Below are 14,174 nucleotides of genomic sequence, written 5' to 3'. Positions count from 1 at the left end.
ACAACTTACTTAACAGTACACTTTTTATAATTATTTATTATTTATTCTTTTTTATTTATTTTTAATACATCATAATTTTATATTTATTTTTATTTACATTTATTTACGTTGAGCTCCCGCGAGGGCGGCGCGGCACGTCTTGGACGGTGAGAGCGGTGAGGAGAGTTGAAGTCAGGTCAACTTCATGGTAATAAGCTATGACGCGGTTCGGCGGCAACCAATCAGAATGTAGAAGTCCTCCACCTGAGAGGATTCCAGAGAACGCAATCCTGTAAACATTGGTTTAAAAAGATCACGCCTTCGATCTACGTCAGGTCATCAGAGTGTCTCCGAATCCTTCTCCGACGTCGTTGGCAGGGCGGCGAGAGAGAATATGGACCGGAATATGATACGGACGTGGTGTGGCAGTAGTGATATTGCAAATGTTTACTATGTCTTGTCCAAAGAGGTGGACTTAGAGGTTTTTCCTAAAAAATTAATAAATAAATCAATCAATCACACATGGACTTAGCCGGTTTTGAAGAAATATACCAATGAATTGACTAAAGTGACATTTTTGAAAAGAAGGCATTTCAAAAACTGACTAATAACCTTTTCATTGCCATTAAACCTAAACATAGGAGCCTGATAAAAAAAAAAAAATCATTTAAAAGAAAAATGTCAGACAGACTCAAGAGGTTTTTGCATATGAAGTCTTCATATATATATTTATATACACTCCAATCAAAATTCTGAGATCAGTAAAAAAATGTTAAACAAAATAATAACAGGTATGCATTCAATTGATCAAAAGTCATCCACAAAAACATTAAGGAACATCACTGTTTTCAACATTAAAGGAGAACTCCGGTCAATTTTAACATTGAGCTCATTTTTTTGTCAATTTGGAGTGCTGTCAATACAGAGAACAACTACAAAAATCGGTGTTGCCTACACCGTGTTATCCTCTTTTTAAAATTAGCACCCTGTTGACTTCAATGGGGCAAGTTTTAAACCTGCTTTTAGCCTCTTAACATCCTTGATGTGTCATTACAAGTGCACAGGTCATGTGAGTGATTCCTTCAGAGTGAACACGAGTGAATCTGACTGCAGTAGATGTGAAAGATATGTATAAAAATTATGTTATTTAAGCCAGCACAAATACCTGTGTTTACATCCTGTTTTCGGTTGAAGTCCAAAGTAGTCGATTGCCGAGTTCACGCGCATAGGTTTAGTTACCTATGATCACGCGCGTGAACTCGGCAATCGACTACTTTGGACTTCAACCGAAAACAGGATGTAAACACAGGTATTTGCGCTGGCTTAAATAACATAATTTTTTTACATATCTTTCACATCTACTGCAGTCAGATTCACTCGTGTTCACTCTGAAGGAATCACTCACATGACCTGTGCACTTGTAATGACACATCAAGGATGTTAAGAGGCTAAAAGCAGGTTTAAAACTTGCCCCACTGAAGTCAACAGGGTGCAAATTTTAAAAAGAGGATAACACGGTGTAGGCAACACCGATTTTTGTCATTGTTCTCTGTATTGACAGCACTCCAAATTGACAAAAAAATGAGCTCAATGTTAAAATTGACCGGAGTTCTCCTTTAATATAATAATAAGAAATGTATCTTGAGCTCCAAATCAGCATTTTAGAATGATTTCTGAAGGATCATGTGACACTGAAGACAATATAAGATAACTTTTAATATTATCAAAGCAGCAGAACAGAATTGTACTAATTGAATTATCAATATTATTAATGAACAACAAAACTACAAACTTGACAAATATTTAAGATATATTAATTTAATATTTTGTATCCTTTGGAAAAACTGACACACAAAACTGACACAAAACAAAAGTTAAAAGTAAAAGTAAAGTGAGTAATGTGAGTTCTCAGACAAGACTTTACCTGCATCACAGCATTGAAGAAGCAGGTGTTGCCCAGGTTGTTGATGCCCTTGACCGGGATAAGTGTGCTATTCACTGGACTCTTCCCTCTCTGAGTGTCCACATACTCAGCGGATTCCTCTCTGAGCTTGATAATTTTTGAGGTTGTTGCTAAAAGACAGGACAGAAATCAAGTTGACAGATCTCTAGTCAACACACTAAATAGTAAAGTAGGTTATCTACAACCAAAAATGGAGAAAGGCAGAAAACTCGACTTAAACTTTAAGTCAATTAATTTGAGAGAAATGAAAACGGATCTTCTGTTATATGAAGATCGGGTTACGTTTCTCAAAAGCATTGCAAGCCTACGTAGATCGTAGAACCACTGGCACCACTGGTCACTACGATCAACTTGGCTCATAATGCTTCTGAGAAACGCAGACATGGACTGGGCCTGGTCTCAGTGTGCGCTTGATTTTCTGCCGCAGAAATGGGTTAACATTCTGGGTAGCAGCTGGGAGAGGCTGCAGATGACAGCTGGATAAAAGTACGCTGGTTAGGGAGCAGGGAACAAGCACAGCTGCTCCCCGCTACTGCCACGACTCTGCGGGAGCTTCTTGGCCCAGGCGGCTAAACACAAGGCCCGCAGAGAGAGAAAGAGAGAGTTTTTCTACACAAAAACAGCTAAACTCCAGAGAAATGACGGGTGCACTGCCCTAAACACTCAGGAGACATGAAGGCAACCTGCATGATAATTCAGAGCGAGCAGTCGGTCCTGTAAATAACTCTCAGTCCCTCAGAAGAGAGGCTGATGGTGCCTATGGCTTTCAACAATAAGGAAACATAAAATTATGCGATTTATTTTATCAATGACTTCTAACAATGACTACTTCTTTGAGCAAACATTTATTCAACGACAACAAAAAACATCTAAAAAGTTACAGTGGAAAAAATATTGTGTTCTAAGACCTATTAAATTCAAATGACACAGAATACTATACACAATTCAATGACAAGGTCATAAAAATTATTCAATTATTGAGCAACAACTTAATATTTATTCAGTATTTTTTGTTCTGCATTGTGTACCATCTTTGATCATCTAATAAATATATATTGCATAGTCTATTTAAATACTAAAACAAAATAATATCAATGTCATTTAAAAGTCGTCTCAATTTTGTGAGTCTGGTGAATAAATAAATAGTGGATATCCTGTACCAAATGACATGTAAAATACATGGTATGTATTCATGATTGAAAATGAGACAACTACATCCATTTAACTTTTTTATTTGTTAGCTTAAAGCTAGTTATCATGGATCTTTGCATGGGGGTAAGGAAGAAATCTCCAAGATGGACCTTGGTGAAATAGGGTTGATGACTTGATGTATTTTTCTATAATGAACATTTTGAAGTACACCCCTTAATTTAGCCTTTATGAGATAACATTACCTTGCATTGATGCATTGACCAATTATCTGCATTTTCCACTGGGCAAAAAAAAAAAAAACAACAGTTGCACAGAGTGGACTACATATACACACACAACAGAAATTTTCAGGCAATGTTCGTATTAAAGATACAACTAATTTACGTGTGGCAAAAATGCAGTTTATTTGTCCGCCATCACTTATTTATGTTTTGATTTGGTGGATCGTTGACAATCTGGTTGGTGGCCTTTTGCAACAAGGCATTGGACAAGCCATAACAAAAGGTCGAATTCATGACTAGCTCAGGACCCATATTTTTTATTGTCACTGGCACCATTTGTGAAGGAGAACACAAGTGTTCTGTCAAATTAAGCATTAATGAACAACTGCAAGCACCCAAGGCACGGAGAATGAAAGTGAAAGTCAGCATGGTGCTGCTTGCCACAACTAAAATACTATTTACACTCTTTTGAACTATTATTTAAGCAAAAGCAATAGCACGGCCAATTAAGGAAAATAAAAGTACTTATTTTATGACCAGCTCAATATTATATTTGCATTTCAGAAGTCCATATATATATATATATATATATATATATATATTCATCATATTCATGTAATGTGCCCCAAATAACTTCAAAATGACCTGAAGTAATTCATATCATATAGATGAGTGCAGGTTTTGTACATATCTACAGCTTGTTCTTCCATCAAGTGGAATAATATGCCTTACTCTTGTGTCCCAATTGGTTTATTCTTGCATGAATGATTTCTGTTAAGAAGATTTGATAAAATTGGCAATTTAAGTAGGTATGATGTTTACATGCCTTAGTGTGCATTGAATTCCCCCTACCTCTTCAACTCTTCCTCCTCTTAGAAAAATACACCAACTGACACATTGTGAACAACATGGAATATGATGTATTGGAGGTCATCTTTTGGACAAACTACACAAAACCAAAGCACTTATAAAAATGTTCCTTTGCATTCTCGTACACCAAAGAGAATCTCGTACACCAATTGAGAATATTACAAGAAAAAGACTGTTGAATGGCTGTGTAGATGGTGAGATGTTTTGCATGTCTGGCGAGATCAACTCAAGACCTGTCCTTGACGAATCTCTGCTTGGACAATACCAGTGGTCTGAAACATAGATGGATTTAAAAACTGCTTAAGGCTGCAATATATGCTCTTAACCCTTCAAATTTGGTCAAGCATATGATGGGGTGGAAAAGATCATTTTTGACAACAGGAGTGCAACTAAATGTCTTGTGTTTTCTTTAAGGTTCAGCTAACATTGCTGTGTCCACAGGTTTATCTTATTTAGTCCCCCGTCCAATCCATATTGTCACACTGTCACATCTGAGGGAAAGTCCAAGGACAACCAATGTTCTCCAATTCAGGTAGTAAATTGGTTTTTCCTTTGTGCAATAATGCTCTCCAGAGCTGCCCCAAATGTTATGCAGATCCACACACACTTATTGTACAAACTGCCCCCCCAGTATAAAGCCCTGTTCAGGAAAAATCCATTAAAATCTGAAGTGGGCAGCTTCTGTGCCCCCATGATTTTCTCACAGGGGTTAATCAGGCATCAAAACAATAGACTGGAGTGCTGCTATTCCTAAGTGGGGCCAAAAGCATCTGGAGCGCTACACGAAAACATCTGGAAGTTTGTCTGTGTCCATACAGCCTTTCGAGAGGGAGCCCATATGTCCATGAACACTGTGGTGCAAACAAGTGTAGACTACGGGGACGCACAGCTCGTACAATGAGCAAACAGGAGAACGAGCGAGAGTGATGTCAAAAAAAGTTACTTTTTGCATTTTGTCGGTCCCATTTTTTTAGTGCACCAGGAGAATAAATGGTGCAATGTGGGAATGTCTATGGAGCTGCATCACATCTGGGCCCGCTGATCAAGGTAAACAATGTTCAGAGAGCCATCTGCCAGCGTGGCAGCGAAGGAGATACATAGAGGGGACTGGGGGGGGGGGGGGGGGGGGGGGACAGTGCCCTGAACAAGCATATGGAAAAACAGATTTTTCCTCTCCCTGCAGCAGTTAGCGAAGGCAAATGTCAGCATGCACCACGGCCACGCTTGACTGTCCTGAACTCGGCACCACCACCTGGCTCTCCTTGCTCAGCCACCGAATATGGGCAGGAGTGACACTGTGGAGCATGTCCCCAGGGCAGCCTAAACGATCAGCAATCCACTCCCCACTCCCCACCCAGTTCTCTCCAAAATGCACAAGTGCCAAAGTGAACTGTATGTGGTTTCCTGATAAATGCATTAAAAGAAGATCTTCTCTAAGAGCTTTGAGGCAAAACAAGAGCTGTTAAACCCTTTAATTACTCGCCCTCACAAAAAAGGTATTTAGCAGAATGTCTAAGCTGTTCTATTCTATACAATGAAAGCGAACAGTGACCACAGTGGTACCTGGTCCCCATCCACATTCACTGTATATAAAAAAGGTTGTATAGAACACAGTTTAAAAAAGCAGGCATAAATATTAACATTCTAGCGGAGTTATTTTAGCATTATTTATATGCGATTATTGTATTTATTAATATTTTGAATCAGCTTTTATTTTTAGATTTTCAGTTTACAGTTTAATTTCAAGGTTTTGTACTTCAGTGTGCTTTTGTCATTTTTATTAGCTTTTGTTTTTTTAATATTTCTATTTAGCTTTAATTCTTTATTTCAGGTTTAGTAATTTTCATACATATTCAACAAACTAGGTAACATAAAAAAAAAAATAATAATAAAAAAAATCACTTTTCATATATTATACAGGACCGGTCAAAAGTTTGGAAACATTAAGGTTTTGTAATGTTTTTGAGAGTAAAAACTTTTGCCGAGGCACAGCGCGGATGAATCCAATGTTTTGAGGAGAATGTGCGGCTGTCAGTCACTGTGCCAGTGTGGATACTTTCGTCTTTCGGAATCACAGATTCTACTTTTTGGAAGTATGACCGACATAAGAATTTTCATCTGAAAATGTCTTCTGAACAAGTAACATGCACTTCTGTTCTGACCAACTAAGGGAAAAAAAGCATTGCAGTAATCGCGCTGATCAAATCTAACGACCGCTTATCATATCACGTCAAACCGTGCAAATTATACTTTGTTCTCAAATTGTTAATGTTTACAACATCAGCATTGCGTGACTACATTTAATGCCCTTTCAATATTATTGTTTTCACATAGGCCCGGTTGCAGTCTCTTTTTTTCTGTAGCCACTCCGAAGTCCGAAGTCTTTTGCGTTTTACAACGGGTGAATCTCCCAGTTGTCACTGGTGATTGTCGTTTGAACCTTTCTGGATCTGCCATCAAATTGATAAGTTTAATTATATCAAGTGCTGTGAGAAAAGGCTATAAATCTCCACCTCCAACATCCTCACAAGCAATATAGCCTACTAGCCGAGACACCTTCATGTGTATTGTGTACAGATGTGACGTAATGACGCAAAGAGATGCTCGAATTTACAGCGGAAATCCACCAGTACCACTGGAATAAAAAACATTATTACAAGCTTACCGTTTTGAATCGAGCTAAGGCAAGCAGATAGTTTTAAACACTGGCTGGTTATGTACTTTAACAGTTATGTACAAAAAAATACATTTTTGAGCATTTTTAACCCAAAAAAATTACGGAATGCAGCTTTAACAATAACAACACTGCATTCTGGTCCATAACTGATAGAAGTCAAAAAAAAAAAAAAAAAAAGTAAACTCAATCAAGTGAATTTAGGCATTACAACATTATGTTGTGCATAATAAAAAAAATATATATTTATTTATAGATTTCCTGAAGATTATATTGAACAATGCTATTAGATTAGTTTTAAAAATTCAGTGTTAGATAGTAACGTGGGAAAAATATGGGAAATGAACATGGCAAATTAAATAACCAATATCACTCAAAATGAATTATAAAAAAAAAGTATATATATCGTCTTATATCGTCCTATAACATATATGGTAAGACATTCAGCTAAATATTTTTTTTTTTTGTGTTTCATGCATAAAAGATAGTCATACAGGTTTGGAATGACAAGAGGATGGAATGACATTTTCATTTCAGGTGAACCATTTACACTTGGTCCTAAACACCATCATACTGAGAGAATTTATTTTTTATATCTGTTTTTTGTATACATGACTCCAAAAGGTCATAAAGCATGAAAAACATCGCAGCAGAGAACTTTACGAGAAGAGTCAAGCACAGATTTATAGAAATTAATGCATTGAACATGTACACTTTTCAAATATTCAAATCTTCCCTTGTTTCTCACAAAGTGAAGGACAACTCTCCTCCGGCTGAAGACAGCAAGCAGTCATGAGGAAGCCGAGCAACACCAAATGTCTTACTAATTTGTTAATTTGTTGTGGCCATGGGGCATGAAACCGTGCTTCATTGCCATCTGAGGCCAAGGGTATCCAACGTCTTGATTCCTTCATGCACACACACACACACACACACACACACACACACACACACACACACACACACACACACACACACACGTGCTGTTTGCGTTGGCCCTGGATCGACCTAAATAGAAAAGCATTCTCCCACCCGAGGCTAACCATCCTCGATAATCAACAAGACCTAGCTGTAAAATCCTCAACATCAATAGATTAAATGTAAAACAATGTTTAAAAACCATCCAAGTGTATATCAAATATATGCTAATTTGAGATTCGATAATACAGTCAATGTTTTTCAATTTATGAGTAAAATAAAGCCTGTGGTTAACATAATTTTAACGTTATTTTCTAAAACATATAAATGCTCTTCTAAAACTGCACACACTAACACCCAAACTGTCTTATGTAGTGACGTATTAGAAACATACCTTTAAAAAAATTAAAAAATAATAATAATAATTTTTGGTATGGGTGTGTGTAATTTACGTTGTAGAACAAACCGTCATAGTATCGTCAAGTTATGTTTACCACACGCTTTCTTTTACTCATAAATTGAAAAACCCCATTATACAACCCCAAAGGAAAATCTCGAAGGAACCACTGGCAAATTAGTCTTCGGAGTTCTGACGTCATCCCTGAATCACTCGATTTAGGAGGCATTTTGTAGATTTGGAAGTAGGAATGCACTGGTGTTAAAAGTTTTGGCTAATACCAATAAGCTGATAATTATTTAATATGCTATGACTGACAACATAAAAATTCTATACTATTTTGTCCAAATAAATGAAAAATAAAACTACAAACAAAATTTTTACATTTGAAAATAGATGAATGATAAGTTAATTTGGGCTGAAAATGGATATTCAGTTAGTCAGGGATTAGTTAAGGCTAAAATTTAACAGTGTTATTATATTATTAGAAATAATTGTTTACGGCACTGCAAAAGTAATCTAAAATACAAGAAAAAAGTATGCACAATTAAAAATGACACAGATAATTGCCAATAACCAATATGGTACTGATATATTGTGCATCCTACTTCAAAATGCTACTTTTCAAGTGCTGAGGTACCCCGAGTACTCCAAGTTCTCTGTGTTAATTTTAATATTATCAACTCACTCAGGATTATCATGCAATTGTTTACAACATGTTTAAAAAAATAAATGTAAAGCAAAATAAGTTTGAACCCTCACCTCATGAAATATGAAATGAGATTGAAAATCAATACGAGAAAATAAAGATTCAACTGCTGCATGTGCCAGCTTGTGATGCCTATTGAACCAAAAACATTTTAATTTCCTCAAACAATGCCTTCCCAGCTGTGTTTCAAGCGCAAGCCTGGCTCTCTGAGGTCAAGTCTCTTTCTACCAAGACTCTGGTACTTGAGCTGAAGGCCTTTTTGGTGAGAGAGCACAGTTAATAGATTTTCTTTCTTCTCCCTGCTGTTGTTGTGGAAAACTATTATGGATTCTGGAAAATTCTTGCTGGGGCTCTTTTGTGCCGCGGGTCTTTGAGAAAAAGCGAACACAACAACAAGCTCTGTCTAAAAAAAAACCCTGGCCTTCAAATATTGCAGAAATGCAATTTCACCAGCTCCTCTATGCCAGCGCCAGTCCATTTCACAGCCACAATGGCCGCCTGTTTCTTCCTCATTTAGTCAGCCCGCCTGGAACAATGAGCATGGAAGAATGGCAACAGGTAATTTAAAGAGCTGGGTAAGAAGGATGTGGGCAGGAGGTGGCCCAACTCTGGCCCAAAACCACAGACCACCACCAGCTACCTTCTGGACCTCACCAGAAAAAAAAAAAAAACAAGTGGGCAACTGTTTTCCCTTTTCTGTCTTCAGATTTCAGTCTCGGAGAGTTTCTCAGGCTTGACTGGAAAGAGATTATAAGAAATTATCATCTGACGAACATCAAGACGTTTGAGTTAAGTCAAGGCTATATGGTGCAAAGATAAGCGAGTCTGTCTGGACTGGAAAGGTTTTCCACTATAAGAAAGAATAAAAGTTTGTTCCCAAACTTAGTTGTGAAATCATCAAAACTGAGTTTTCTGTTCACATGTTTGGAATAAATACAGCTATTTCATAAGCAAAAAACCTCTCACAACATCCGCCACCTTTCAACAGCTGAGGATGCTCTATATATGAAACAAGAAGAAAGCTCCCCTCCTGAAGAAAACGAGACCCTCTCCCAGAAGCTCGAAGTGAGCAAAGAGGGATCATGGGAGATGTGGCTGGGCAGGGGGAGGAGCAGAGCTCAGGATCCCATCCCCACACAGCTGCAGCCGTTCTTCAGGGAATCCGACCGGGGAGCACCACTCGAGCGCCTAATGCCATTAATGAGCGCAGCCATGCGGCAATAACGGAATTGGAGCGCAGCTTCTCTAGCAAGAGCCTGGCTGCCCTTGGAGTGGCGGGAGACCAGTTAGGCTGGGTTTAACTGAACTTAACTTTGATACACCAGAGCATGAGTCCATGGACAGGGACGGAAATGGATTCAATGACTGTTACGCATCATGCAAGGACAAGGTGGTAGCATATTTCACTGCTATGTGAAATTGTACACTAGCTTTTGCTCATCACTAAAATGAGAAATGAGCATTTTAACAGACACTGTGCCTCGGTTGGAGGTGTCATCTAATCTTACATACCAGAAAAAAAGCTGTCTTTCATGGCACATAGTTGAAACTTGAATAAATAATAATAAAAAAACTACAAAGTTTTTCTTCGTAATAATGAAGAGACACAACTACATGATAATACTCTGTTATGCGGGTCCTCATTATTTCAGCCAGGCTTTACAATATTAATGAATTACATGAAACTTGCAAGAACACTTGCACTATTTTATACTGCAAATTCACTAAATAAAAATGTGTGTGTGTGGGGGGGGGGGGGGGGGGGATTAGAAGAAAATTAAGCCAACATACATATTTAACCGTTCAAAAGTTTGGTTGGCAAGTCACTTATGCTCACTAAGGCTTCATTTCTTTGACTAAAAATACAGTAAAATCAGTAATCAAATCTTATTACAAAGAAATAACTGGTATTTTTAAATATATTTTAAAAGGAAATTAATTCTACTGATGGCCATGCTAAATTTTCAGCAGGCATTGCTCCAGTCTTCAGTGTCACACGATCCTTCAGAAATCATTCTAATATGCTGATTTGATTCTCAAGAAACATTTCTTATTGTATGTTGAAAACATTTGTGCTGCTTAATATTTTTGTGTATTATTCGATGAATAGAAAGTTTAAAGCATTTATACAGCATTTGTTTGCAATAGAAATATTTTGTAGCATTATAAATTTAAACTTTACTGTCACTTTATTGTCACTGATCAATTTAATGCATCCTTGCTGAATAGAAGTATTAATTTCCTTAAAAAACTCCAAACTTCTGAGCAGTAGTGTACATTGTGACATTATGTTTATGACAATGTCACAATGTAAAAAAGGAGGGGAAAACTAAAAATGAGCTTCATTTTCTTTTTTAGAAATAGAAATGTAATTTATTTCTCTCTAATTATGTTTTTCTTCTGATTGTGAGGTTACCCACATGTGTTCTTGATAGATTCATTAAAAAAATGAATGCCAATTGGAAGACATCAAAATGTACATACAGTAAAGTATGTGATGCAGATGATCATGACATGTGCATGGACCTGATGAAAAGTCAAGATTAGCAGGTAGAGAACTAATGGCGAAATCCTAAATATTCAGAGGAGGACTTCTAGTGTGCTGTGTGGTTAGAAATAAGCATCGGGTTTTAAAATACTATGATATGCATTCCCGGAAGTTGTGTATACTCTTACTACAAGGACAGTTCAACTCAAGCAACCTGGGGTTAAGCCTCCTGCTCAAGGGCATAATGGTGATGATGGTGAGTTCATGAATCACTCCAACAGATTAAAAACAAAAGTATAGCAGAGCAACTTTACCATGGGTCCAAGGCATCGCTGCTGCTGGAGCTCTAGGTGGAGCCAGGGAGCTGCTCTATTGCAGAAAGCATCAGCTAATTACAGCTAAGTGACACAAAGTTTAATATATCACCTATAAGAGACAAATCAATGCTAAAATGAGGGCCACTGGAATTTGCCTTTAAGCAATTTTAGCCTAAGTCTTTGCAGTTTCTGTACTGTACCCTACTGCCAAAAGATGCACTTTTTTTCTTACAATTATTATCATAACATTTAATTGAATAATTAATCAATATTATCATACATATTCTAGATAAGATTATAATTGGCCAAAGTAATTGTGAAACCCTACTCTGGAGCAGTTAGCACCACTTTTGCATGGTTAACCCCACATTGCTGTGCTAAAATTGTACAGTAAGAAATTATTAGAAATTGAACATATTACAATTATATATGCCTCCTATTTTGAGATTCGTACAGTAACTGAAAATCTGTGTCCTGTAACGTAACAAATTAGACTAGTCATTATTTAAATTGGTTATACGCTGTATGTATCCAATCATGGTTACTGGCACCACAAATATCCAAATAAAATTGTTAACTCAGGGCTTAGGAATGTACAGTGTGAAATAAAGAATGAGCAGTTTGAAACGTGAGACAACATATCCAAGGATTCTATTTAGAATGACTTTAACTCTTTAATGTGAGAAAAGCCTCATATTTATTGTAAAAAAAAAAAAAAACCTATATGCACAAAACTGAATTTACGTAAATATAGGAGAGGACACTCAAAAAACAGCAGATTTTTTGGTCAATGAAATATCACAGTGCTTTCAGGTTGCCCAAAGAGTGTGTATGTCTCCTCATTGTATCTGGAAAACTAAAACGAGTGATCCCAGGGCAAAGGTCAGTGATGACAGTTGTGCTAACATGGCATTGCTGTGTACAGAGAAACAATGAGGAGCTTCTAAAAGAGCCATATGAAAGAAAACCCAGCTCTTATTTGAGCTCCAAAAACTCTATAAAACAAGGCAATTTTTGGGTTTTAATCTGTAAATAAGAGTCAGCTTCTATCAAAGATGAATCTTCACAACAGCGTAATGACTGTCACTACTATTAGCGGATGAAAAAGTGTTTTCCTATAATTAAAGATAAAGTCACACTTCTGTGTGTTTTTCTGTGGAATAACTACCTGAGGCGGCCTTTGCTGAGTGCTTCTGCAGGAAGTCCAGAGTCTGAGCCAGGGCTTTCTTATTGCAGTGAGTGGAGAGCTCTTCCTTACATTCAAAGCACCTGTTAAAGGTGAGCAAAACTAATGTCAAAATGCAATCTATTATGCATTTTATGTCTAATACAAAAGAGCGTAGACGTCTTTGAAAGCTGCATTTATTTGACCAAAAATACAGTAAAAACAGTAATATTGAGAAATAATAAATGAACTAATGAAATAATAAATGTGAAATGAACTGTTTTGTATTTTAATACATTGTTATGTAATTTATTCCTGCGATGTCAAAGCTGAGTTTTCGGCAGCCATTACTCTAGTCTTCAGTATCACACGATTCTAAAGAAATCATTCAAATTTGCAAATAACTTCTTTCTTTGATTAAAAGAAAGTTCAAAATAACTGCTGCTTTTTTTTTTTATAAAAAAAAAAGTAATAATGTACATATTCAAATTAAATGCATCCTTAATAATTTCTTTAAAAAAAAATCTTACTGACACCAAACCTTTGTGTATGGATAAATGATAAAAATAATCACGCAATACAGCATAATCAATTGACGTTTCCTACCAGGCCTTCCATGTACTGAGGCTGATGGTGATACAGTGAGAGTCAGAGCGATGAGCTTGCTGATGTTTTGTGGAATGCTGAGTTTCTGCCTGGTTACAGCCCTGGAAGAGAGAGCAACATTAGCAAGGTTTGAAGGTTGGCATATATTTTAAGATCTAGTCAAGTTTTGGTCAATACGTTTTTTCCCACTGTCAAATCAAGGTCAAACAAAGTCTCTACCATACTCCCAAATATGCTGAACAGCTTAAATGACCCATTCAAATACTGTGAGTAAAAGGCAAAGGAAACAGTAGGGTCACTCAATCCACTTTCAAAAATGCTGTGCGACCAGGGTAATAATATGACCTTTTAAGCATAGGCCTAATAAAAGTTTATTTCCCCTAATAAAAGTCTCTTTTCACAACGCTAATGTTCAAAAGTTTTGGGTCAAACTTGAGATCAAAAGTGACAGTAAAGACTTTTGCATTGTTACAAAAACATTATATTTCAAATAAATGCTGTTCTTTTGAACTTTTTATCCATCAAAGAATCTACAAAAAAATTATAATTTTTATCAACATTGATTGCAAAAAAAAGTATTCTTAAGCACCAACCAAATCAGAATATTAGAATGACTTCTGAAGGATCATGTGACTGAAAACTGGATGGCTGTGGACAATTCAGCTTTTCCATCACAGGAATATTTTAAAGGGGTGGTATAATGCCCTTTTCACAA

The 14,174-nt window shown here is 36.8% G+C and overlaps 1 protein-coding gene across 2 annotated transcripts in view; it reads right to left on the bottom strand.

Annotated features, from left to right (window-relative positions):
- The window catches only part of usp45 (ubiquitin specific peptidase 45), a 32,146-nt gene that overhangs the window by 15,438 nt on the left and 2,534 nt on the right, over nucleotides 1-14,174 (bottom strand). For both annotated transcript variants that reach the window (XR_013823705.1, XM_079894739.1), the window contains exons 4-6: nucleotides 13,460-13,560; nucleotides 12,857-12,957; nucleotides 1,904-2,052 (exon numbers count right to left, since the gene is read on the bottom strand). Coding sequence is in view for 1 of the 2 variants with exons in the window: in XM_079894739.1 (XP_079750865.1) it covers nucleotides 1,904-2,052; nucleotides 12,857-12,957; nucleotides 13,460-13,560 (351 nt within the window). In the remaining variant the exon portion in view is untranslated. The remainder of the gene's footprint in view (nucleotides 1-1,903; nucleotides 2,053-12,856; nucleotides 12,958-13,459; nucleotides 13,561-14,174) is intronic.

The sequence above is a fragment of the Squalius cephalus genome (genome assembly GCF_949319135.1).
Source record: "Squalius cephalus genome assembly, chromosome: 15".
In the NCBI taxonomy this organism is placed as follows: domain Eukaryota; kingdom Metazoa; phylum Chordata; class Actinopteri; order Cypriniformes; family Leuciscidae; genus Squalius; species Squalius cephalus.
Note: the sequence above shows the minus strand (reverse complement) of the source record. Positions and strands in the feature narration are given on the sequence as shown.